The sequence below is a fragment of the Lampris incognitus genome, chromosome 9 (assembly GCF_029633865.1).
Source record: "Lampris incognitus isolate fLamInc1 chromosome 9, fLamInc1.hap2, whole genome shotgun sequence".
Classification (NCBI taxonomy): domain Eukaryota; kingdom Metazoa; phylum Chordata; class Actinopteri; order Lampriformes; family Lampridae; genus Lampris; species Lampris incognitus.
This window is the reverse complement of record NC_079219.1, coordinates 52,831,110-52,859,068: the sequence shown is the minus strand read 5'-3', so window position 1 is coordinate 52,859,068 and position 27,959 is coordinate 52,831,110. Positions and strand designations below refer to the sequence as shown.

Below are 27,959 nucleotides of genomic sequence, written 5' to 3'. Positions count from 1 at the left end.
TGTAGCACATTGTAACATGGCACGGGTGTAATACATTGTAACATGGCGTGGGTGTAATACATTGTAACATGGTGTGGGTGTAATACATTGTAACATGGTGTGGGTGTAATACATTGTAACATGGTGTGGGTGTAGTACATTGTAACATGGCGTGGGTGTTATACATTGTAACATGGTACGGGTGTAATACATTGTAACATGGTGTGGGTGTAATACATTGTAACATGGTGTGGGTGTAGTACATTGTAACATGGCGTGGGTGTAATACATTGTAACATGGTACGGGTGTAATACATTGTAACATGGCGTGGGTGTAATACATTGTAACATGGTGTGAGTGTAATACATTGTAACATGGTGTGAGTGTAATACATTGTAACATGGTGTGGGTGTAATACATTGTAACATGGCGTGGGTGTAATACATTGTAACATGGTGTGGGTGTAATACATTGTAACATGGGGTGGGTGTAATACATTGTAACATGGGGTGGGTGTAATACATTGTAACATGGGGTGGGTGTAATACATTGTAACATGGCGTGGGTGTAATACATTGTAACATGGCGTGGGTGTAATACATTCTAACATGGTGTGAGTGTAATACATTGTAACATGGTACGGGTGTAATACATTGTAACATGGCGTGGGTGTAATACATTGTAACATGGGTGGGTGTAATACATTGTAACATGGGGTGGGTGTAATACATTGTAACATGGGGTGGGTGTAATACATTGTAACATGGGGTGGGTGTAATACATTGTAACATGGGGTGGGTGTAATACATTGTAACATGGGGTGGGTGTAATACATTGTAACATGGCGTGGGCGGGTGTAGCACAATGTAACATGGCGTGGGTGGGCGTAGCACATCGTAACATGGCGCGGGTGTAGCACATTGTATATATAGGGAGTGTTTACGTCGTGTTTTCTCTGCGTGCTCCACCGCACCGCCGGGCCCGAGTCACATTTCCCAGAGGCGCTGCCCGGCAGAGGGACAACAGACAGTGGTTCCACGCTGATACAGCCCCCGTGGAAACCGCACGCCTCGCCGAGCATTATCTCATGTGTGTTACCCAAAAGCAGCGGATTTAGTGTTTGACCACTGCTGCTTTAAGAGGAAAGTCTTTTCTTACTGCGGCGCAGAGGGTTGTCATTACCGTTGGGCCCTCAATATAATTATCAGAGGCTACAAGCTGCACCGCTGCCAGGGATGGAGTGGTTGTCACAAGGGTATCATTATTTTCCTGCAGAGCTTTTTTGGCAGCCGTGCAACGACATTTGAATAATCTTGTCTATGAGGCATATGACTCGCAACAAAAGAGAAAAAGGAGAGAAAAGGCCTGCGCTCTGATTGAGCGCCCCTCCGGCAAACAAATTGCGCTCGGTAGAGCTATTTCTGCAGTTTGCGAAGAGGAGACGATGTCTGAAGTAGCAGCGTCGGCTCCGGCCTGGGCGCTTATCTGGAGTTTGCGGGCAAAGTTGGTCCAAGCTCACTGTGGAAAATACGGGGGACGGTGTCGCTGGAGGGCACTCTTTTTATGGGAAGTTGTGATTTGTCCCAGCGGCAATGCCCCCAAAACACGACACACCCCCGAGTCTGCAAAGTGGACTGACACGCCACTCTGTGTGCAGCTCGTGGCGTAGCTCCTGCACACAGGTGAGGGAAGGGAAACTCGTACTTCCTCGTCGTGAGCGTGCACGGCTCGCGATGAGGAAATAAGCGGAGGTATGTCGCAACCTCCGCCTTTCCCCTTGAAGAGGTCGTCTGCGGCCGTGCCTCTCGGATCAGGGAGACTCCCACTCGCTCTTGGCAACTGGCAGGCGCGGGAGCGCGTGTGCCCGCGCACCAGTCGCCAGACGGCACCGAGGAAATCGAGCTTTGAAAAGAAATTGAGGTTATGGAGGATGAAAAGGAGGCCTCCTGCCCCTAGGCCCCCCCCCCTCCCTCCCGGGACGACAGATTTGGACGGGGGAGCCAGGATTACAGCCGGGTGCTGCAGAACACTCCGCTCCCCACTTCGTCAGGAGGCCTGCGCGTGTTTCTGTTGAAAGATCTCGTTCCTCGGACGCCCCCCCACGAGCGTTGGCTGCTAATTCCTCTGCGCTCGCTCTTTTCCATCGTGAACCGAATTCCCAGCTGGGCTGCTGGCTCTCCCACCTGCAGCCACGCTGAAGCAGGCGGCAGGTTTTTTTCTGATCTGTTTGTCGCCCTAACTGACCAGTTCTGGTTGTCCAGTGTTTCCTTACGACCAGAACAGGATGTCTGTGTGCGGCCACAGCGCGAGGCCGGAATTCGAGGAGCCTCGCGGCGTGTTTCCTCCTCTTACCTGACCTTCATGTCTTGTTAAGCGCCCCACACAGCCGCCGCCCGAGGGGTCTCCGCGACACACAAACATGCAGAGAGGCCGTTACAGAGGTGGTCTCCTACCTGTCAAATGCTATCTGGTTCACAGTGGACCACGTGGTGTAAACATGCTTGTTTTGGTGCCACATAGTGTACAGATGGCCTCCCTTCAGGAGCGCCCTCTGATGTCGTGCTCTCTCATCTGCGTGTGTGTGTGTGTGTGTGTGTGTGTGTGTGTGTGTGTGTGGATGTTAGAGCTTGTGTGTGTGTGTATGTGTGCGTGTGTGTGTGTGTTAGAGGTTGTGTGTGCATCCATGTGTGCGTGTGTGTGGATGTTAGAGGTTGTATGTGCATATATGTGCGTGTTAGAGGTTGTGTGTATGTGTGTGTGGATGTTAGAGATTGTATGTGTGTGTGTGGATGTTAGAGGTTTTGTGTGTGTGTGTGTGTGTGTTTATGGATTCGGAAGTTCTTATTCTCAGTTGTTAGGACTACATTGTGATATAGAGGTGCTGCTCATCAGCTGAAGTCATGTATAATCACAGAAACCTTGTACCACGGAAAACACTCGTTGTTTTGGAACCAAAGTGTTGTTTTGTTTTTTCCAGTTGGTGGATATTTCATTTTAGAATGGAATTCTTTCGCTGAAATTGTGTGTGTGTGTGTGTGTGTGTTTGTACACGTGTGTGTGTGTGTGTGTGTGGCCATGTTTTTGTGTGGGTCACACGCTCCATATGGGCAGGACGGCATGGGCCCTCCTTCACACCATATGTTGTTTGTCATACGTTGTAGGTGTTCAAAGGTGCGGAAGCAACCGTATCGCGGCTCTCGCTGACCCCTGTCCTCTCACGCTGGAGGGGAGCTGCGGCGATGCCGTGGCCATGGTGTTGTGCAGCTACATGTTGTCAGCCTCGCATCCTGCGTTCATGTTTATTTCTTTTTGGACAGAGGCTCATGAGCAGAGCCCCTCTGCAGGGACGACGGGGGGGGGGGCTGGGCATCGCGTCTGAGGCGAGCCTGATCGTCATTCATCTCGTATTCTCTTTGCCACCAGAGCAAACGCACGGCAGTAATTATTTCATTGAATGCTTCTGACTGGTGAGCAATGGAGGGCGACGTGATTAATAAGATGTCTCCTCGGGGAGAGAGAAAACTCTTCCGGCTGTTCCAGAATTTTAAATTCTTGCCCTGCTTAACAGAAGCAGCCACAAACCCGGTGCCACTTTCAAATTCTGTTTGAGGTTCAGAGTATGTGTGTGTGTGTGTGTGTGTGTGTGCGTGCGTGTGCATGTGAGACTTTGTACAAGTGTTTGCATCAGCTGCAGGCCTCTCTCCTCATAGAGCTCCCCATTCGTGGACGGTTGTATTGCAGGCTGAGACGGCATTAGTGATTAAAAGACAAATTAGATTGAAGAGAGAGCACGTTTGGCAGCCAACCAAATGAAACCTCATGCTTTAAAACGGGCGGCAGTCGAATATTTCACTCGGATCTGTTGGCGAGCCCGGTGACAAACTTCCAGTGTTTTCCGAGGACAATACGTTTTGCCGGGCAGCTTGGCCGCACGTCAGCAAATGGAGCCCGAAGGCTAATCAATCGTACGCGAACACTGACGTCCTCCTCAGAGGCTCCATCACAGCGCGGATGTTTGCCCTTAAAAACGTCCCCTTCTCTGTCAAGAAACTAGACGAAGAACCCCTCTAATGGCCAATTTACACACGCAGACAAACACGGTAACTACAGTATTCCCGTGTAAGCGTGGCTTCCCAAGTAACACACACACACAAAGCAAGATGACAAAGATGGAACACACCAGGCCCGTCGGCCAGTGTCGGGCCGCCGGCGAGCGTCCGTGGCCCTGGTCCCGCACCGTTGGAACTAGTCGGACCCCTGCCGGCACTAGTCGGAGCCCGTCGGTGAGAGAGAGCTCACTCTGATTGGCTGTTCAGCTTAGCGAATCAGCGCAGGAGACGAGAAGCGGAAGTTACGAAAGCAAGCCAACGGCGAAGTCGAGAGGGCGCGCGCGCAGAGGGCTCTTCTCGTTTTTCGTCGCCGTCTCGCCTGAACAGTTCAAGAAGCTACTATTTTCCACAAAGACGTGGCAATCTGGAATGAAGAAACCGAAGACCAGCTGATCAGCATGACTCTGTACGACGTTACAGAAAAACAGCCCCCATTGAGCCTGTCGCTGTGTAGCGTCCGCGATTTCACCCATTTAGAGCGATTTCCCATTATTTTTCGCCTGGCCTCTTCCTTTCTTCTCCTCCCACAACCAAAAGACTCACAACGCCAGTGCCATTTGCAGCTTTTTATCGGACGCGTTCTCGATTAGAAGTCGCTATATTACGACACTGCAGTGAGCGAGAACTGAGTGAAAATGGTAAGCAAACGCTGCTTTGTTCACGGTTTGTATAGCCGCAGTCCTGGGTCTTCCGGTTTCAAATCTTGAATGACGAATACAGATTACCGCCACCTGCTGGTATGGAGAGTTATTTCCTCTCACGCAGGCGCAGAACGTACGTGCTAGTTGGCTGTAGTCTTCGCGGTGTGTGCAAGTGCTACGTTTTGGCCCACGTGCAGGCGATGTGGCGAGGCGACGCGACAGTCGGCCCAAATAAATCAAATTTCTGTAAAATTGACTAAAACGGTAACGACTCATTCATACTAATTACTAACAACTAATATTTTTAACATCACAATTCATAATTAATCTGGAGAGTAAACAACAGTTTTTGAGGTACACATTTAAATTTTTCGATGATTAAGACGTATACTTTGAATGTAAATAAGGTGCCAGAGTGCTTTAAAAAAGCATCAAAATAGAGCTTGTTTAGGGAAGAAAGAAAAAAAATCCGGGGGGGGCCCTCCTACAGAAGTCCGGGCTAAGCCCCGAATGTCCTCAAATCATGGAAACGCCCCTGGGAAATTCACTGCCACTCCAGAATTCTGACCTATCAACACCATATGGTGAATATGGTTTATTTTTATTGGTCGCATCAAGTTTTTTCCAGTTCATCTCAATAGTGTAAGAAATAATGCGATATAATGTTGAGATCTGTTGTGATTTGCAGCTAACATGTTTTATGATGTGCTGGGTGTGCCAGCTTGAGATTTAGATAGCACAGGCACATCCGGGTACATCCGTGGCTACGGGGTTGACGCAGAGAGAACACGGAGGTCTCGCGCAGAGGGTTTGGGTTCGAAGCAGTGGCGGCTGGCCAGTACAGGGCGCTGGGGCACCGCCCCCTTCAAATATCAAAGGATGAAAATCTATTTAAACATGTTAAATATAATTTAGTTGTATAATGCAAATAATTTTGAAAGAAAGGTGTTTTTCAGTCTGTGAGCGCCTGTTAGCAGCCATTAAATATTGGTTCCAAATGGTATTTGGTTGATTGCTGTCAGAATACATATACTTCCTGGGTGAGGGGCACCGGCCAAACGATACCTTATATAAGCCCTCAAACTTTTGGCGAGCAGATAACCTGAGGCTGCTGTCTAATTGGTTTCTTCAGATTCTCCATGGGGCGCAGTTCTGTGCGCCCTAGACACGCCCACTTTTATTGGCAGCGAATTGGTATTGTTTTAATGTCTTTTGATCTAATGCGAATGGACAATTCTCGTGGCTGTCAATCATGTTCACACCCACCACGATGCCCCATCTCGACTGTCAATCATTCACCGTCTACGAACCCTGATAAAATCTATAAGCTACACTGTCCTTCTTAATAACTCTGTGACTGTGTGGACATTAAAGCAGCTGTCAGGTGTGCTGCGCCAAAGTAAATTGCGCCCCCCCCCTCAAAAATATGTTTAGCACCAGCCGCCACTGGTTCGAAGGGCGGCAGAGCTTACCACTAAGCAACCTTGCTGCACCTGCCATATTTGAGTCACATTCAGAAATATCACGTTTAAGACCTCCATCAAACCCAGATCGACCGAAACCGCTTTCTGAATCCCTTTTAGAAGGTGGGCTTTCCATCAGTTTGAGTGCAGTTTTACATGCAGACTGAACGCAGTCCCTCTATGGCCGCTGAAACAGCAGGGTGAGGGTAAAGGCTATTGATCTGGTGATGAATGGGCATGAATGTTTCAAATGAAGCCCATGTGTCTCTCGCATCAGTGCTATTCATCATCACATCTGTCAAATAACTCTCTGGCTGGAGATGTACCGTGTGTGAGTGCTGTATTCCATCAGGGACACGTTCCTCAGCCTCACATCTCATCACGTTTGCTTTGATCATGTTAGACCAAGATCAAGAAGTTCAGGGGCATCTGGGTTGCCTGTCGACCCAAGCCTAAAGCCAGTCTTTCAAATGGTGGAAATTTGGCTCAGGTCATTGCCTGCATGTTTTTTCCCTTTCTCTCCCCGCCCGGTATTCCCCGCCTCTCCATATTTTCTTGTTTTGTAAAGAAAATAAAACCATATTTAGAAAATAACAATTCTATGACGTCATAGCGCATATATGTAAAGTGTCCAGGCTGTGGCTAAAGGTGCTCATGACAGCAGGTGAGGTTTTTCAGCTATGAATTGTATTTTCATATTGGTGACGAAGAGCGCCATATCCAGAGATGGCGCTATCTCGGTTAAAATACGTATTTTAATCACTTTGGAGTATTTTGTCATTTGTATTTGATAAGTCTGGAAGATTTTGAATGTAATTTGTAGTTTATTTTGATATGTTGGACAAAGATGTAAGGGATAATCCACGACAAGGTGTGCGTTAAAGGATTGTAACGCATGATGTGGAGGCAAAGACTAAAAAGGCTATGTGTCAAAAGTTAGCTGCTAAGCTAAGTTTGAATGTTCAGCGCGCTTGCTACTGACTCACTGTTACTATGGTTACGGCTGTTGTCTATTCTCACCCAAAAGGATAAGAAACCTGCAAAATAAAGTTCTTCTCATTTATTTATTCGAGGATATTTAACAGCAAGTACTTTGTTAACCGTGGCAAAACTCGTCCTGACTGTCGGCCATTAACTGAGCCACAGGTTACACGCACCCTTTGGTACTTACACGCTTTCCATGAACCAATCAAATGCGTTTACATCACCATGCCAACAACAAAATGTCAGTCAAGCTCACCTCCAATAAAAGTGCACTTTGCTGCTTAAATGTTGTAACTATACACAACACTAGCATTGTGAATTTAGAACAGAGATTAAAACTTGAGCCGACCTGTATGTGTATTGTTTTAAACGCACACCCTCCAGCCAATCAGAGACCAGTATTCTCTGTGACGTGGTAGAAGTATTTGTATTCTATAACATGTTGGATTATGAAGTATCTTTGCCCATACATAACGTAGTTAATATTAACACCTGGAATAAAGACATGACGTTTTGTCGATCTGGTGTGTGCAGTGGGCAAGAGCAGTGGCAGACCTCGGTATGGATTTTCCCTGAAGCAGGAGCACCGGGATGAAAGTATATTCACTGCTGCGTCTCAGGAGGCTGTGGCGGCGCCGTGTGAAGGTTGTGGGCTTAATTATAACACAGAGATAAACAGAGCCGACACAACCACTGTGAAGGGCTCACAGTCGATCCGCACGGGGGAGGGGAGGGAGAATAAAAATCGAGTTGTTTTTTTTTTTAATGAGGGAAAACAGGTCACAGTCTATTAACACCGCACAGAGTTTGTAACAGAGTCTCTCCTTGTTGTTTTTTGTGCTTTTTCAGACCCTGAGGATTACCAGCCGCCCATATGGAAATCTTACTGTAAGTATCTTTGAAATTGTCTGCAGTGTTTGGGAATATGGAGCCTGACCTTAGCCTCTGGGGTGTATGAAACTGTAACAGAGCGTTTATGTGATCTAATATTGTCATAGAAGCGTTTTTTCTACATGTGGAAGGACTGACTGGGGACATGGCAGGCCCGAGTCTGGGATACAACCGGAGATGCAGTAGCAAGCTGCATACACAAGGATGCACAAACATACTCATACACATTAATGAGCAGGTACACACTAGTACAGATGTACACAAATCTGTGCACACACACACACACACACACACACACACACACACACACACACACACACACACACACACACACACACACACACACACACACACACACACAGGCACACACAGCACAACGCAGCTGGATCCAGATTTCTGAAGGAAACAGGTTTGCATAAGCCAGGAAATAAGATTTCCACCTGCAAAGGAGCTCAGCCTAAAATGGGGTCTTCAAAACACCTCATTATGCTCGCTTATGTCACAGGAGAGGAAACGGGTTGGCTCCTCAAAATAGGAGCTCTGCAGCTGCCAGAAATGTCAGCACAGAGCAAGCAATTTTCACCAAACAGATAAATGAATGGAAATGTGGCGTATCTGCCTGTTTGCATGGTTGCAGCGGCTCTGACTTAACCGACATGAAATCCGGATTCAGACTTAGAATCAGAGTCTGCTTCATTTACAAACTAAGTTTCACGTCCCATAAATTGGACTTGTTGCATTGCTCGCTGCGGCACTGACACAACCGAAAAAGTCAAAATTTAGGTGTTCTCTGTAAATGAAATATTTAGATTTTTGGGAATTTTACAGCCATTGTAAAAGTTTTGGCAGAATGAATGGTTTTGATTTTTTTATTATTATTATTTTTCAAACAGACTCCCTTTCAATTTCTTAAATGAAGACTGCACTCACAAACGACACCGGTGTAACAGCCCAAGATTTACCCCCTGGCCAGACTATACCCGGGGGTTAAAGTGGGCTTGCCTGTTTTATACCCCGGGTATTTAGGCTAGGCAGTTTCATGCCCCCCTAGGCCAGATTATACCCCCCACACTCAGACCCGGGGTTAAAGTGGGCTAGCCTGTTTTACACCCCGGGTATATTCTGGGCTAGTCCAGTTTATACCCCGGGGTAATATTTAGGCTAGGCTATTTCATACACTTCTAAACCAGATTATACCCCCACACACACACACACTCAGATACACGAAATAATGAAGGATACAGTATTCAGTTTTGATTTTATTTCACATGCCGATGAAACAAATACAACGGCTAGTGCCAACCATCTGGAACTGTGATGAATCTCGAATAAAATGGAGACTATAAAATAAAATAAATAATAAAATAAAATACAATAAAATGGCTACATTAGTGAATCATACTAATCAATAGAGGGTGCCAGAGCCCCTTTGTTCTCTCTTTTATGCTCTTGCCATGTTTGGACCGGGTACATGCACTTTCTTGTCTGTACCCTGCAAATACTCTGCTGTGAAACTTCTTGCAACTTGAAAGTCTGTGGCTGTTAGTTGTACGCTGAGGAAGAAACCATCTTCTGAGCATGAAGAACTTTGAACTCGAATAACTACAAGCTGTCAGGACTCTGAACCAATCTAGACCGCTTGACATAACCGCGGTGCTAATGCTTACTGGAGACTGTGGAACAGAGGCCTTTACGATGGGTGTGAAGCATCTGCAGAACATCAGGGCTGGCTGAGTCTGGAAGTGGTGCTTCATCACCCTCGTCGGCGGACTTCAGGTTGATGGGCAGCTTGGCATTCCAGCCGTACATCACTTCGAAGGGTGTGCACTTTGTTGAGGCATGGATAATTTTATGATAAGCAAACAAAATGCCTGGAATGTACTGATGCCAATCATCGGCTTGGTCGCTGACGAGCATACCCAATGCAGCCTTGAGTGTCCTGTTGTCACGTTCCCTTTGGCCGTTTGACTGTGGTGGTATGCAGAGACTATACGGTGACGTGTCTGGAAACAGTCCATAAGCAAATCAATAACTTTGTTTACGAATTCACAACCCTGGTCACTGATAAGGGTGTCCATGCAGCCTAGTCGACATACAACAGGGTAAAGGAACTCTGCCACTAACTGCGCTCTTGGCCGGGATAGCTGCGGCTTCAGACCGCTTGGAGAAATGCTCAGGTATGGCGATGATATACTTGTTACCACTTGTAGTTTCTTGAAGAGGGCCGATAATGCCAATCCCAACCAGACTCCAGATCTTGCCAGGTACAGTTATGGGGTTGAGTGACGAAGCTTCTTTGCTGACTTTGGGATTTCTGGCGAAACACTTCGGACATGCCTTCACGTATTCTTGTACATCATTCTTCATGCCTCTCCGGTAATATCGCTGAGATATTTTACTGAAGGTTTTCTCTCTGCCAAAGTGCCCTCCTGTAGCTGGATTGTCATGACAGGCCTTTAGAATGTTGGGCACACGGGTTTTGACAAGAACCTCATTATCTCCATGGAAGAGAGTTCCACCGTCAGCACGAAATGGCTTTGCTGTTTGACGAAACTGAGACTTTGCATTCACATGCTTGGCAGGATCCAGGTCATGGATATGCTGAGGATACGTTCGGACAGAGCTGGTGTAGAAGTTCAAAATCTGTTTGTACAGGTTATCATCCATGACGGATTTTTGTTTGGAAGAAAAAGAGAATAAAATTGAATAATACACATGTAGGCACCCAAAACTTCACACTTCCCCTTGTCCTTCCTTCCTTCCTTCTTTATTTTCTTCCTTCGATTTGTTATTCCCACAAAAAACATATTTTGTCATTGTAATTATTTAATTACACGTATGACAGTTACTGGGGCAAACTGTCAGATGGCCATTCCTATCTATAGTTATTAAAATATAAAATTAAAGTATTCAATGTAGCGTCACCTAGTGGTGCAATTCCACGAGTACTGAGGTGCATGATCAAGCGGAGGTGTACTACTAAAATGACTTCAGAACATTGGGTTGCACATACAACTGTTGGAGTTTTGAAATAGCGCCCTCTGTAACCCCGGGGCCAGGGTATATTTTGGGCTAGGCCAGACTATATCCGATGTTATGGCCCCAGGACCCTCTTTGATCTTTGGATCAAATAAGAACAAGCCAGAGGACTATGTTACGGATATGTTTTGAGGTTTTCCTTTCCCCTTCCGTTCTGTTTGTTGTGCAGAGCTGATTGTAAACATGAGATGCCACAGCTATGTTTATTATTATGTGTTGTATGCTATGTGACGCCTGGGAGATTAAAAAAAAAAGGGGGGGGGGAGAAACTACAAATCCCAGTGCAGCAGGTTTCCTCGATGTAACGTCACGTCCTGTCCATTCATTTGGCGGGAAGGGCTGATTGATAATTAGTCACCGCCGGCGGGCACAAGACAAAAAAGAAGTAAAGAACTGTATGGCACACACTCAGGGAAGCATCAGTGTTTTCTACACACCTCTCTCTCCACTAAAAACAAGAGACTTGAACACCATCCATACGAACAGGACTGGCCGCTCACGGGAGCTGGAGTTGCATTATTCGGACCACTGAGAGGAGACGTCCTCGCGGGGTTCCTGAACCAGCTCACGGCTGCAGTGACGTAAGCATAGCTGCCAGTTTACTCGCCTCTGTTTTCATATCAGCTCTGTGTTTGGTTTTCTCTCTTCTTTTCACATTGTGCTACTGCAGTGGCAAGTTCCGGTTGTGTGCTTGTCGCGGCTGTACCGTAATTACCAAGGGGCACAGCAGCCAGGCTATCGTGGATGGAGCCCTGGGCGCCCTCCCCTCCCAGGTGAAGGAGGGGATTAGCGGTGGCAGTTCTGGAGGCTCTGACTACATCAGACAGAGTGGCAACGGCAGCAAGAAGGATGTGGTGGGACTCACCGAGGACAACTTTGACTGACGCGATCACTGGCCAGAGGACCAGCAGCCAATAGGTGACATTTCCCTATCGGCCTGCGATCAGCCAGTATAAGTTGCACCTGGATATTGGTTGGCCTGTGATTATGTGCACCTGTGCTGGACTATTTAACGGGTTGTTTTGCAGACACTCTGTCGAGTCTTGGAGAGGCTTCACGTTTGTCTGCGGAAGCGCTTGGATCCTGAACCCTCATCTGCCTCCTCTTTGTGAGAGTGTTTGCTTAGTTTAGTATTTTATGTTTATTCAAGTTTGAGTTATTGCCTGCTCTGTTTGGCAGTATTCTTTAGTTATTGTGTTTTGCTGAAGTCCAGTAAAGAGACTTCGTACTTTACCAACTCCCTCTTCTCTGCAATTGGGTCCGAATACACTGTGTTACATTGACAGGATGGTGCTGAATAGCGATGATGTCTGGATGGTGGAGTTTTTTTGCTCCCTGGTGTGGACACTGCAAGAACCTAGAGCCAGAGTAGGTAGCTGCAGCCTCAGCTGTCAAGGAGCAGACAAAGGACAAAGATCATATGGGAGCTGTGGATGCTACTGTACACCAAGGCCTAGCCAGCCGCTACGGGATCCGTGGGTTTCCCACCAAGATTTTCCATAAGGGAGAGGTGCCTGAGGACTAGCAGGGGGGCCGCTCCCACTCAGAAATAATTTCCAGGGCCATGAATCTGTTCTCAGACAACGCGCCTCCCCCTGAGCTGTTGGAGATCCTGAATGAGAACATCCTGAGAAAACTTGAGGGCAGCCAGCTAGCTGTGTGTGATCGCTGTTACCCCACATTCTGGACACGGGTGCTACTGGAAGAAACTGTTACCTTGAGGTGGTGATGATCGCTGAGACGTACCCGGTGATGATGTGGGGCTGGCTGTGGACCGAGGCCATTTTAGGCCTCGGTCCACTGTCAGGTGGCCACTAACTTTCACCGTATGAAGTTTGCAACTCAGAAGACATATTTGACCCTTATTCAACACATAAGCTGCCTTTCTTACATCCTTACACCCCCCCCCCTCCCTGGGTTCCTGGACTAATGGCCCTCTCCATCCTGACGACCCCCCCCCCCCACTATCACCACCACCACCTGTAACACCTACAGTGTGCTTCACGGTTGACCATGTCAGAAGACAGTTGAAGAGACTTCACGCTAGCAAGGCGGCAGGCCCAGATGGTGTTAGACCCAGGGTGCTCAAAGCCTGTGCTCCTCAGTTATGTGGAGTGCTTCACCGTGTCCTCAACATAAGCCTTAGACTTCAAAGGGTCCCCATGCTGTGGAAGACGTCCTGCCTCATTCCTGTGCCTAAAACACCGCATCCCAGGGACTCCAAGGACTACAACCGGTAACATTGACTTCACACATCATGAAGACTCTGGAAAGACTCATCCTGGAGCAGCTTTGGCCCACAGTCAAGCCACACTTGGACTCCCTCCAGTTCGCCTACCAGCCCCGACTGAGAATTAAGGATGCCATCATTTACCTACTTAATCGTGCCTACGCCCACCTAGATAAGCCAGCGAGCCCTGTGAGGGTCACGTTCTTTGACTTCTCTAGTGCCTTCAACACAATCTGGCCAGCTCTACTGGGTGAGAGGCTGACAGCAATGCAGGTAGATGCCCCCCTTGTGTCCTGAATTGTTGACTACCTTACTGGTAAACCACAGTATGTGCGCTTGCAACACTGTCAGACAGTGGTCAGCAACACTGGGGCTCCACAGGGGACAGTCCTGTCTCCCTTCCTTTTCACCCGCTACACCACGGACTTCAACTACCACACAGAGTCCTGCCATCTTCAGAAGTTCCCTGATGACTCTGCTATAGTTGGATGCATCGGTAATGGCGAGGAGGCTGAGTACAGGGCTGTGGTGGGAAACTTTGTTACATGGTGTGAGCAGAACAATCTGCAGCTCAACGTGACTAAGACAAAGGAGCTTGTTGTTGATCTAAGGAGGGAAATGACACCAGTGACCCCTGTCTCCATCCAGGGGGTCAGTGTGGACACTGGAATACAAGTACCTGGGGGTGTATGGACTGGGCTAAGAACACTACCCTCTACATGAAGGGACAGAGCCGTCTCTACTTTTTGAGGAGGCTTAAGACCTTCAACATCTGCCAGACAATGCTCAGGATGTGGTATGAGTCTGTGGTGGCCCGTTCTCTCTTGTTTGCTGCTGTGTGTTAGGGCAGCAGGCTGAGGGTAGCGGATGCAAACAGGCTCAATAAACTGATCCACAAGGCCGGTGACGTTGTGGGGGTGGAACTGGATTCTCTGGCGGCGGTTTCTGAGAGGAGGACGTGGTTGAAATTACGTGCCATCATGGACAATGTCTCCCATGACATGCTGGTCGGGCACAGGAGTACTTTTAGTAATGGACTCATTCTGCCAAAAAGCACCACAGAGCTTCACAGGAGGTCATTCCTGCCTGTGGCCATCAAAATTTACAACTCCTCTCTCAGACACTCTGCGTTAATGGTCATTGGACTGGCCCTGTCGGGTTTTGTTTGTGCTGAGGTAGTGCAGTATAGTGTTATGTGCACCATGCTTGTTGATATATTTTATTATTTCTATTTTATCTTTATTTCTCTTTTCATATCTTGTTAGTTTTGTTATTAGAGCGTGAGTGTCTGTAATAGAACTCAATTGCATCTCGGGGATGAATAAAGTATTCTGATTCTGGGAGACATTGCTCTAGATGAAGAGGACTTGCGGTTGTTTAAGGTGGATCACATAATAGATGTGACCCAGAGCACTGTCCAGATGTTCATTAACACAACTTTCACCCCCCTTGTAAAGGAGTATTGACCATTAACACAAGTGCTCTCGTTCTGGTTGCCAACAACTGCCCGCTGGCTCAGCTGAGCGTCTCTCCCCAAGTTTTATACCAAGCTGAGGAAATGGAATCACCTGGGCTCCATAGGAGGCGGGGCATTACCTGGAGAGAGAAAATCACACAACACACGGCACGGGGGCCTTAACCCCCTCCCATAAAACAAACCCTAGGTTTGTATACAGGAGGGTGATTGCACACATACACAACACACGGCACTGGGGCCGTAACACCCCGGTGTAGTTTGGCGGGGGGTTTATCTGGCCTGCTACCCCAGGCTAGAGCGCCATACAATCACATGATGGCTTGACCACACTTACCCCATGTACATAGAATGAATATTTCTGTTAGTACCGCCTAAGGATAATGCGTCATATCACATCAAATACATGGGAAGCAAAAAAAATGAAGTCTGCAGGCGAGAGAGAGGGCGGGGGCGGACAGACGGGGGGGGGGCAGAGAGAGAGAGGGTGGGCGGGCGTATTAAAAGCATTACGGCTTTAACGGCGAGTCCAGACAGTTGTGTCCTCGTCAATGCTTCTCTGGTACATGTAGTAACGGTGGGGCAGGCTCTCTGAACAGGAAAAAACAGTTTTCTTTATAAATGAGTTACACCAAAGTGGTTCAGCGGTGAAATTTCCCCCTTCAGATCCACCTGTCAGACTTACTGAGAGCATTCCAGGTCTCAAACGTGGCGGTGGAAGATGTCCATCTACTGCCGGTTCACCCTGTCAAAATACCAAGATTCACAATCCAGAACCCCCCCCACACACACACACACACACACACACACACACACGCATCCACACACGCACACACCACGCTGCCTGGAGAAGCTGCTGTGGTTTTGACTTTGACCAACCTCAAACAGCAGTTTGTGTGCTGTAGCTGGGCTGGATAAGGAACAGGCTGCAGAGCTTTGCAGTCATTGAAAATAACGCTAAGCTGCCGCCTTAGTCCTCAGCATCATCGGTAGAGTCTGTGTACTACCATCTGTCTTGTAAGTATAAAGAGGATAGTTTATAAATGAATAGAGACTGTCTCTGTTGGTAACAAAGGTTGGTACCGCTCGCTGGATGCCTGCAGGACAGCAGAGATGTGGAAAACGAAACGACTCTGCTGTGGCTCGATGCCACTTGATAGCATTGTACTGGGAAACGTTTCCATCTTAAACTGGTCAAATATGCACTGTGCATACAGAAAACCGGATCGGTGCTGATAAAACCTGCCAAAGATCCTGTTCAGGAGCTAAGCAGTGCCAGAATGAAATGGGGTAAAGGCAGCTTCGCATGCTGGCTTCTCTTTTCTGTTTAATAACCCAATTTCACCGGGTTTTGGCATGTCTGAGGCGTTGGCAGTCCGATTTTTTCTGCATGCCACACGTTCCCCGATTTCATTCTCACCAGCTTCACTGATTTCCTTTGAGCTTTTCCCCACACTTCAAGCATGCCAGGTCCACAGAGGCCTGGTTCCTGGGTGTGTGTGTGTGTGTGTGTGTGTGTGTGTGTGTGTGTGTGTGTGTGTGTGTGTGTGTGTGTGTGTGTGTGTGTGTGTGTGTGTGTGTGTGTGTGTGTGTGTGTGTGTGTGTGTGTGTGTGTGTGTGTGTGTGTGTGTGTGTTTTCCAGTCATGGGGATTAAGAAACTGTGAGCATCTCGGACAAAGCCTGCCATTGTGAAATATCTCTATTTATAGAAATGACTAAACATGTGTACCCGGTGTCATATAGGCCACTGGGAGATGAGCTGTGCACATCTTTGCTCCTGTTGCATCATGTCACCCTTGAATTTAGTAAGTGTGGTGGTCAGAAAGCGGATTAGAACGACCGGGATTTCACGCCTACCTGAAACGACCATGGGCGGTCAAAATGACCGCCGGTTTTTAAACTCTATATTCTGTCAAGATAAATACCCAGTTGAGATATTAATGCATTGCATATGTTAGTATGTCTGTTAGGAAACAACTGACACCAACATTAACATTTTAACAACTTTAATACTATTTTAAAACAAACTTCAGAGAGGCATGGTCGAACTTGAATAGCAAAATTGAAAAAGTGAAAATATTACCTGAAAGAAATGGAAAACGCATATTCTTAATGTAACAAAGGTCTATAAAACGTGAAATATATATATTAAAAAAACTGAAAATAAATATTGAAACAATCCCAAACAACGGCCGGAACTTAAAAACTACTAGAACGACCATGGGTGGTCAATATGACCGATCACGGTTTTTAAACTCTATATTCTGTCAAGATAAATACCCAGTTGAGATATTAATACATTACATATGTTAGTATGTCTGTTAAGAAACTACTGACACCAAAATTAACATTTTAACAACTTTAATACTATTTTTCAAACAATTCAAAATGGCCGCTGTCCAACGCCTGTAAATACTGCAACGCCTCGGTGGTAGTCATGGTGCGTCTGTAACGGCGTCTGTACCCAGAAATAATCAAGTTTAGACCATTACTCTGCATTTGAGGACGCTAGTGTGTTTCTAGGACACAGCAACGAACTTCACGAAGGAAATGACGCGACCAACACACGTCATAAATAGTGATATGACGCGCACGATGACGCGCAAATTGGCCGCTAATGGTCGTTTTAGGTAGATCTTATATAACTTTTTTGTGCAATTGATAATAATAATAATAATTAATGATAATTTCATTCATGTATCACTATTCTAGACACCCAAAGCGCTTCACATTGAAGACTATGCAAAACTAATTTTAATGCAAATATATGCAATTTTCGGAGCATTCAGGGAGCGGCAGCTCTGAATCCCCCCCCCACACACACACACATAATTATTAAACTTTGAAAATCCACAACGGTCAAAATGACCGCCTTGGTCCTTCTAGTGTTTTTGATACGGGGTGTGCACCACGGAGGACTTCATGCATCAACTGGTTTGCTCCCTATTGATTTTGGTGCTTTTGGTTAGTGGATCGAAACTGTTTCGACACGTCTGCGGTTTGCAGTGATATGGATGCATACGTCAGAGGAACGTGTTAATGTGTGTTTTTGTCTGACAGTGTACCAGCTTCAGCAAGAAGCCCCGAGGCCCAAGAGGATCACATGTCCTCAGGAGGTAAGCACGTGTGTGAGCACAATCACAGACGGATGTGATATGTGATCGAAATGAAAGGACAAATGTGATATCGACTCCCCCCCCCCCCCGTCCCTCACAACCCCACCGGTGGTGGTGTGTGTGCGCTGGGTTTCATGTGTGTGTTGGAAGTACACGTCAGTGTTTACCAACTGATTGCCCCCCATGGGATGATTTAAGTGTACTGGTTGAGCCAGTCTGAAATCCAGTCTGAGACTGTGGGACACTCCATCCTGTCTGTAAACCCATGTCCTGTTAATTAAAACGTAAAAAACAAACCTACAGTTAATCTTGATCTAAATAAAGCTGACAAACAAGGGACGTCCGGGTAGCGTGGCGGTCTATTCCGTTGCCTACCAACACGGGGATCGCCGGTTCGAATCCCCGTGTTACCTCCGGCTTGGTCGGGCGTCCCTACAGACACAATTGTCCATGTCTGCGGGTGGGAAGCCAGATGTGGGTATGTGTCCTGGTCGCTGCACTGGCGCCTCCTCTGGTCGGTCAGGGCGCCTGTTCGGGGGGGAGGGGGAACTGGGAGCAATAGCGTGATCCTCCCACGTGCTTACATCCCCCCCGGTGAAGCCCCTCACTGTCAGGTGAAAAGAAGCGGCTGGCGACTCCACGTGTATGGGAGGAGACACGTGGTAGTCTGCAGCCCTCCCCGGATGGGCAGAGGGGATGGAGCAGCGACCGGGACGGCTCGGAAGAAGAGTGGAGTATATTGAATTGAGGAGAAAAGGGGGGGGGGGACTGAAAAACATCAAGGGATGAACATTATGCTTCATAACAGAAAAGGATTCTGCTGGTGTCTCTGCTGATGAGCTGGAGGCAGTCCTTTGTTTTAATTAAGTGATAATCATCCCATGAGTCATTTCTTTTCCTGGAAAAGGAACATTTTCCAGGATGACATGGCCCGTGGCCACAAAGCTGAGTCGGTCACACCAAAGATTGAAGAGCACAAAGTCATGCTAAACAACCACTTCTGATCTAAACCCGCGTGTTCAAGACCTTCTACGATGGGAGGTGACTGTGTGTCATCTGCTGCCGTTGTACAGATGGAGCCCACACGATGACTTGTTATTGTGTTGTTGGCGGTGCGTCGACCTTTTTTTTTTGTTTTTGAGTCGTCCATCCATCCGTTATCTGAACCGCTTATCCTGCTCTCAGGGTTGCGGGGATGCTGGAGCCTATCCCAGCAGTCACTGGGCGGCAGGCGAGGAGACACCCTGGACAGGCCGCCAGGCCATCACAGGGCACACACACACACACAATTTAGTATGGCCGATTCACCTGACCTATTTCCGGTTTCCTCCCACAGTCCAAAGACTGTGGGTGGAAACCGGAGCCCCTGGAGGAAACCCACGCAGACACAGGGAGAACATGCAAACTCCACACAGAGGACAACCCACCAAGGTTGGCCTTCCCCGGGGCTCGAACCCAAGACCTTCTTTCTGTGAGGCGGCCGTGCTAACCACTGCACCACTGTGCCGCCCTCCCCAATTGTACCTGGCCAATTACCCCACTCTTCCAAGCCGTCCCGGTCTCTGCCCCACCTCCTCTGCCGATCCGGGGAGGGCTGCAGACTACCACATGTCTCCTCCGATACATGTGGAGTCACCAGCCTCTTCTTTTCACCTGACAGTGAGGAGTTTCGCCAGGGGGACGTAGCGCGTGGGAGGATCACGCTATTCCCCTCGGTTCCTCCTCCCCCCCAGAACAGGTGCCCCGACCGACCAGAGGAGGCGCTATTGCAGCGACCAGGACACATACCCACATCTGGCTTCCAACCCGCAGACACGGCCAGTTGTGTCTGTAGGGGCGCCCGACCAAGCCTGCATCGACCTTTCTGTCTAGAGGAGACGACTAAATAAATCCCATCCGCCGAGGAAGCGCATCATGTCATTACAGGCCCGTCATCCCAAAAGTCTTTCCGCCGGCATTTCCTTTATTTTGTTCACACCCAGAACATGAAAAGAGCCCATTTGTGTTTTTCTGACCAGAGACACGGCGTGCCAGCCTGACCCGCTAACACACTAAATATGAGTTCTTCGTGGCTGGCCGCTGATGACCGGTTGTTTTTTCTCTTGACGCTGCCTTTTAATCTGCCTCCGCGCCGTGCTGTGGGCCTGGGCGGGAGATAATCCATCCTGCGGTGTGGACTCCTTTATCTCTCATACAAGCTGTTAGAACCATCGGCAAAGCCATTTAGGGGAGCCTCCATAAATCACTCAGGCCAATTTATCTTCTCTTGGCTTACAGATGGAGACCAGACCCAAATACTACGGCAGAGAGTGAGTCTAACTTAATTACCACCATCATTTTTATTCCCTTTTTCTAATAACGCCATGGACAGAGTGGAGATCATTTCTTATTATTGTCTGGAATTAGATGTAGTTAGGGCTTTATGAGGTATGTGTGTGTTTGTGCGTGTGTGCGCGTTTGGGTTTTGTAGTTTGTTGTCTCTGAAAGAGGGGCAAGTTCATCTGCTAATGAATGAAATGAATGATTCAGATGCCACAGAAGCCCCACCGACCATTTTTTGTTTCTAAACAGATTCCACGGCATCATCTCTCGAGAATATGCAGACGAGCTGCTGGGGGCAGTGGAAGGGGCTTACCTCATCAGAGAGAGCCAAAGACAGCCGGGGACACACACCTTGGCATTAAGGTACAAAACCCCATCCGGCAAGTACCCAGCACACATTCCCGTGAAGGTTTGTCCCATATTCCGGTCAAACAGCCTCTCGGCATGGCGGATGGAGGAGATAGAGAGAAACAAACCTGTTGACTCTGATGCAATGTTGGAGTCGAATCACTAAACCTCGAGGTCGAGTCTCGAGTCCCCAGTGTTCGAGTCCCCAAAGAAGAGTCCGAGTTGAGTCCGAGTCAAGTCCCCATTACCTGAGTCTGAGTCCGAGCCATCTAGGTTGAGTCTGAGTCGAGTTCCAAGATGGGCTCCAGTGCTCCACTCTGGCACCGTAAAAAAGCTACTGATCACCACATTCTAGAATGTGGTGATCAATGTTATGGTATTAATATAGCTATCAATATCTTATGCCAAATTATTAGGGCCCATTACAAAAAACTAACAAAAACAAAAAAAACAGTCTTTATCAAATAAGAAGTCCTAGTCCTCATCTCCAACTTCCAAGTCCGAATGCAGTCAATGCTCGAGTCCAAGTCATCAGTGCTCAAGTCCAAGTCGAGTCACGAGTCCTGAAAATCAGGACTCGAGTCAGACTCAGGTCCGAGTCCTGGACTCGAGTACTACAACACTGCTCTGATGTTCTGGGACTACAAACCAAGTGTAGCAGGACTACAAACCAGGTGTAGCAGCCATTGTGGCCGGTGTGCTGTCGGCTCAGCAGTAAACCATTCCCACCCTTGTAAAAAATTGATCCTGGGACCAAAGCCAACACAGACAGTCTAATGTGTTATAAACTACATCACACTATATGGGAACACTGTTGTACAGCCATATTGGTTGTCATGGACACACCAGCATCACGTCTCAGTCTTTGTTCCTGCTGGATTTGTTTCCAGCATGTGCGTGTTTGCCGCTGCACCAGTGTTCCTCCTACCCGGTCAAAACAGTTCAGTGGCGATAAATGGAAACTGGGGGGTGTCTCCAACCATGGTGAGGATGACTGGTAGGATGATGGAGCCTGACTACATCATACACATGGAGAGAATAATGGTTGGTTAATGGAGAAATGTTGACAGATTGCAGCTTTAGCCAGCCTGACTGTTCACTGTCTCCAATGGACACTCCCTTATTTACTCACTCGCTGTGTCTGCATCCTGATGTTAAACAATAGGGGAACTTTTGAAAAGTCCAGAAAATGAATATGCAAATCAGGGATGCTTCATGCTAGCTAGTTTTAAAGCTAAAAGTCTTTTTTTGATACTTTCTACCGCCGGTGTACTTGCCACAGTAGTGTGAAGCTGGAAGTTCGTGGGGAAAATGATGCAGTGCGTTGCCCTCTACATCATCAATATCAAGGCCAAATGCAAAAGAATGAGTTGGCAGCACACACCCCCCCCCCCGTTCTCTCCAGTTGTACTTGGCCATTACCCCACTCTTCCAAGCCGTCCCGGTCACTGCTATTTGTCCTCCCTGTTAAAGGTTTTTTTTTAGGGGGTTGTTCTTTATCCGATGCAAGGGTCTAAGGACAGGATGTTGTGTTACTGTACAGCCTACTGAGGCGTATTTGTGATAATGGGCTATACATACAAATAAAATTGACCTGACTTGACTGCTCCACCCGCTCTGCCGATCCGGGGAGGGCTGCAGACTACCACATGCCTCCTCCGATACACGTGGAGTCGCCAGCCGCTTCTTTTCACCTGACAGTGAGGAGTTTCACCAGGGGGGGACGTTGCACATGGGAGACTCACGCTATTCCCCCCAGCCCCCCCCCCCCAACAGGCGCCCTGTCCGACCAGAGGAGGCGCTAGTGCAGCGACCAGGACACATACCCACATCCGGCTTCCCACCTGCAGACATGGCCAATTGTGTCTGTAGGGACGGCCGACCGAGCCGGAGGTAACACGGGGATTCGAACTGGTGATCCCCATGTAGGCGGCAGCATCTGTGAGAGAGAAGTGACGTCATAGTTGGCAAGCAGATTTGGCAGATCAGGTTCATCGAAGACCTTTAACAACAGATATACTGAGATATCAAAAGCTGAAACCCGGGTTCAGCCATATGTATTAGCTCTGCAAGGGGGGTGGTGCTGGTGTAATTGATTGGTTGATTGATTGATTGATTGATTGATTGATTGATTGATTGATTGATTGATTGATTGATTGATTGATTGATTGATATTTATTTTAGTGTCGACTGGCTTCTGTGGGCTTACAAGACACCATAAAGAACCATTAAAACAAAGAAGTCGCTACACGCATAAGAATAAACAAGGATTGCAGTACTTGTGTCTGTAAATGTCCTCACCCAGCATGAATCCGTTCTGCACATCACACGGTAATTGATCGTAGGGATGAACCCTGTTCATATCTAAAGCAAATAACTAATCAGCATGTGAATAAAGAACATTCCCTCTTGTTCCGTGCTGCATTTATTTATGTATTTAGCTTTCCCGTATGCACATCTTCACAAAACACAAATTCAAGTCTTTGTCCATTACCAAGGGAGAGTAAACAGTAGCTCAGGAAGCTGAAGGAAAGCGTCCAACTTCAGGACTGTGGCTTTGAGCGAACAAACAATCCACGTCGGGTTGCTACTACAGCCTCTTGCATGAATAACTCACTGTATTTAGAAGGCAAGGCAGATTTATTTGTGTAGCACATCTCAGCATCAAGGCAAGTCAAAGTGCTTTACATAAAACATAAGGCATTAAGAAAAGCAACACAAATCGATAAAGACATTTAAAAAAAGAGTAAAAGTTAGTGTGGTGTCAGATGAAAATCAAAAGCTTCAAGTTTTATTATAATAAAAGGCAGTGGCAAAGAGGAAAGTCTCCAGCCTTGAGTTGAAAGAGCTGAGAGTTGCGGCAGACCTGCAGCAGTTTTCCAGGCGTTTGTTCCAGATGTGTGGTGCATAAAAGCACATATAAAGCGTATGAAACACATCTTCAGACGGGCAGCTGGAATAACCAGTGACCCTCCCCCCTCCCCCCCAGCCCACCGCCTCTTCCAGCGTCTCCCCTCTGGAAGGCGCTACAGGTCCATATTCACCAAAACCACTCGATTCAAAAACAGCTTCTTCCCTTCAGCAGTCAGAACACTTAACATGCCCTGCTGCAAGACCCCGTATACTGAGCTGCATGACCTGGACTGGACTGGACTGGACTGGATTCACACTGGACTGGACTGGACTCATACTAGACACGGGTTGGACTCACACTGGACTGGACTGGATTTGACTCAGACTGGACCGGACTCACACTTGACTGGACTGGACTCACACTGGACTGGTTTGCACTGGCACATCAGTCACTGTACTCGCTGCCTGTTGGGCTACTTGATGTGCTGGATAACTGAACTGTACATATCATAAATATTCACTGTACATATTCCCACATTCATGTGTTTCCTTTTTGTGTGTGTTGTTGTAATGGTTTATGGTGCTGTTTGTTTTTCTCTTGTTGCACTGGAACTGAACTACCATGCTGTACCAAAATAATTTCTATCCGTCTATCCGTCTATCCGTCTGTCTGTCTGTCTATCCGTCTATCCGTCTGTCTGTCTGTCTGTCTGTCTGTCTGTCTAGCTAGCTATCTATTGTGTGCAGGATTGTGACACAACTGCAACATTAAAGATATTCAAGGGAAAAAAGAAGGGTGTTCAAGAATTTTAATGGCACATTTCTAAAATTCAGCCTCAGTCACTGTTTATCACATAATGTCATGCAAGCATTCCCACCTCAGGCATTTCCACAATATTTAGGATTTTTTTTTTTATTTAAACTTACCATTTCAAATTGGCTCATCCTTTTCTTAACCTCAAAAAGCACATAACATAGCTTGATGGAAATGAAGCTCTTCAGGGCCGCAGTTATGCTGCGTCTCATTTAACTCATGAAACTGACTCCTTCTCTCTGTCTATCTCTTTCCTCCCTCCATATTCCCACCAAATCCGCTTCCCGGTCTCCTGGCGTAGGTTCGGCCACCAGACGCTGAACTACAGGTTGTTTTATGATGGGAAGCACTTTGTCGGTGAAAAGAGGTTTGAGTCGGTCCACGACCTGGTGACCGATGGGCTCATCACCCTCTACATCGAGACCAAAGCTGCCGAGTACATCGCCAAGATGACCACCAACCCCATCTACGAGCACCTGGGCTACACCTCGCTGCTGAAGGACAAGATGGTGCACAGGCTCAGCCGGGAGCACGCAGAGCCCCGCAGGGTCACCTTCCAGAGAGATGACAGGGTGAGGGTTTAAGTTTTGAAGTTGTGCTTTATTGATCCGTTTGGGACCATGTAAATTAGTCATTTTGCTGGCCACATCGCCCAGGTGGGGCACAGCACACCATCGGCCATACAGTGGCACCGCCTAGGCTAGTTGCCACTGAAGTGCCCTGCCCAAAGGCACATCAGCCACATCTGGGTTTCTGATAGGACATACGAGCAACCTCTCCCCGGTTGTCTCCCCATGCATGCCAAACAGAATCAGGTGTGAGGAGTAAAGGAGGATGAAGTAGTTAACAGAGGGACCCCTGCTCAGCCGGAGGCCACGAGCATATTCGCCTCCTGAAGTGTCCTTGAGCAAAGCTGTAAATCTCTGTGTCACCTCCAGGCCGCTATGTATTTCACCCTGGTCTCTAACCTCCCTTTGGAGAGGCCCACATTAATATTCCCACCCTTGATAGCCTGTCATTCAAAAGCATAATGTTTCCATTTTGCCATTTTGTTTGTTTGTTTGTTTGTTTGTGTGTGTGTGTTTGTGTGTGTGTGTGTGTGTGTGTGTGTGTGTGTGTGTGTGTGTGTGTGTGTGTGTGTGTGTGTGTGTGTGTGTGTGTGTGTGTGTGTTCGTGGGGGGCATCACCTGTTTTTCATCACTCATGATGTTAAATGGATCTATTCTGCAAACTAATCTCCACAATTCGTTTCAATTTTCTAATAATCATTTTCAAAACACTACTAATCATTTCATAAAAGTGACTGTAATCCCCCCCCCCTTTTTTTATTTTTTATTGAAGACGTCTACTTGGGCCAGGAATCTAAAATGCATTACGCTTCCATTTGCCCTTTAACGACTATCAGCGTGATTTTGACCCACGCTTTAATGCTGAGCGTTCATAAATTGTGGGAGGCAACCCTGCAGACGGGCTTCAGGAGAGGGTGCTCGACGGGAGCGAGAGAGGAGCTTTATTCCTGCCCCCCTCTGGGTGTGTTGGCTTCTGCCATGCTTCGTTGCCTCCCCTGAAAGGTAATGATGACTGAGGGGACTGGGACTTTGCTCCTCCTGCCGTGCGTATCGGACGTGGATCTCGGCGGAGACAAATTGCACATTGTTGCCATTTGTTCTCACCAGTTATTGTTGAATGGCCTGTGTGTGAATGATTAACGTCCAGGGAATGTGAGCTGTCTCGTTTCCCCGTTTGCTCTTCAGGCGCAGAAGTGTAATAACCATCCCTTCCGCTAGGTGGCGAGCTAAACTACAGTTGCTTCTCTGTCTCTCTCGCTCACTCCAGCCTGGTACAGGAAGTTTAGATCCACAAGGCTCTCTTTATTAAGCAGGTCCCTCCACAGAGGAGGCATCTCTCCTGAGCTTTACCCTTCATGTGTCTCTCAGCCTGCGGAAAATACACGTTGCTTTGGGGACACGGTGTCTTCAGCACATCAGCCTGTCTGTCGTAAGGATCTCATCCGTCCCTGCGTTCTTGTTCCGCCACTCTTGTTGAGACATGAGCTGCTGACGGAGGCTTTGTGGGTCTAGTTTGACTGTTGGTCGGTAGTTTATGGACTCTGAATCGGTCTTTCGGATTCGGGCCGTTTCCAAGGGCAACGCGACGCCGGGCGCCATCTTCCGATGATCAGAGGCATTGTGACATCACGACCGAAAGACCGATTCCAAATAAGTCTGGTTCGGGCATCCGGGCGGCCTAGTGGTCTGTTTCCTTGCCTACCAACATGGAGCTCGGCGGTTCGAGTCCCTGTGTTACCTCCGGCTTGGTCGGGTGTCCCTACAGACACAATTGACCGTGTCTGCGGGTGGGAAGCCAGGTGTGGGTATGTGTCCTGGTCGCTGCACTTGCGCCTCCTCTGGTCGGTTGGAGCGTCTGTTTGGGGGGGAGGGCTGGGGAAAATATCGTGATCCTCCCACACGCTACATCCCCCTGGCAAAACTCCTCACTGTCAGGTGAAAAGAAGCGGCTGGCGACTCCACATGTATCAGAGGAGGCATGTGGTAGTCTGCAGCCCTCCCCGGATGGGCAGAGGGGGTAATTGGGGGGGTACAATTTGTACATTGTTGTACCTTTCATCTTGATGTATATGACGGATATTAAAATAACAACAGTCATGTGTTTTCAGTGTTTGGTTGGAGCAAAGCTGTCAGGGCTTCATCGGCTTTAAACTACCGTAAGCTGCCGTGGGCAAGTAAGAATCTAGAGCATGACTTCAAGTTTAAATGTCAGCTCCAAGTTCTGTCTATCGGTCTGTGGAAAACTCCCTTTACAATCCAGCTGCCAACCGTTACACACAAGGACATGAACCACCGACAGCTCCGTGTGATGTTTGAAAAACACCTGCTGATTATTTTCAGAAAAAAGAAAGAAAGTACCGTGCAGTCCTTCTGTGCCATTTTACATGGTCTCCAGAAGGAGTGGAGACCTGATGGGGCAGCCTGAAGCTGTGTGAACTGTCACAGCTTCATGTTTACTGAGTACACAATCGCACAACACACAATCACGCAAACACACACACAAGCACACAACACACAGTCACACAATCACAGAGTCATGCAGTCACGCCCTCCAGCATCTGAGCTGCAGCACACTCGTTCTGTTCTCACCCTCGTGTATTTACTCTCAGAATCTGTTTGACTTGCCAAGTAAGTTTTCGTATGCCAGGAATTTGAGGTGGTAGGTTGCTCAAGTGGGAAAATCTATTTGTCTATCTGTCTATGTCCCTCTCTCTCTCTCTCTTCATTTACACACACCTTCTTCTTTGTCTTTTGGCTGCTCCCGTTAGGGGTCACCAAAGAAGGTCATACGTTTCCATTTCTTCCTGTCCTCTGCATCTTCCTCTGTCACACCAGCCACCTGCATGTTCTCCCTCATCACATCCATAAACCTCCTCTTTGGCCTTCCTCTTTTCCCCTTGCCTGGCAGCTCCATATTCAGCATCCTTCTCCCAGTATACCCAGCATCTCTCCTCCACACATGTCCAAACCATCTCAATCTCGCCCCTCTTGCTTTGTCTCCTACCCATCCAACCTGAGCTGTCCCTCTAATATACTTGTTCCTAATCCTGTCCTTCTTCCCAATGAAAATCTTAGCATCTTCAACTCTGCCACCTTCAGCTCCACCTCCTGTCTTTTCGTCAGTG

General features: G+C 47.8%; 1 protein-coding gene and 1 pseudogene across 1 annotated transcript in view; both read left to right on the top strand.

The window, feature by feature from the left end:
* The window catches only part of chn2 (chimerin 2), a 46,116-nt gene that overhangs the window by 2,209 nt on the left and 15,948 nt on the right, over positions 1-27,959 (top strand). Inside the window, exons 2-6 of the mRNA XM_056285823.1 lie at positions 8,027-8,065; positions 17,873-17,928; positions 20,206-20,237; positions 20,500-20,613; positions 24,567-24,837. Coding sequence (XP_056141798.1) covers positions 8,027-8,065; positions 17,873-17,928; positions 20,206-20,237; positions 20,500-20,613; positions 24,567-24,837 — 512 coding nt within the window. The remainder of the gene's footprint in view (positions 1-8,026; positions 8,066-17,872; positions 17,929-20,205; positions 20,238-20,499; positions 20,614-24,566; positions 24,838-27,959) is intronic.
* LOC130117800 (protein disulfide-isomerase A6-like) lies at positions 11,165-12,925 on the top strand (annotated as a pseudogene).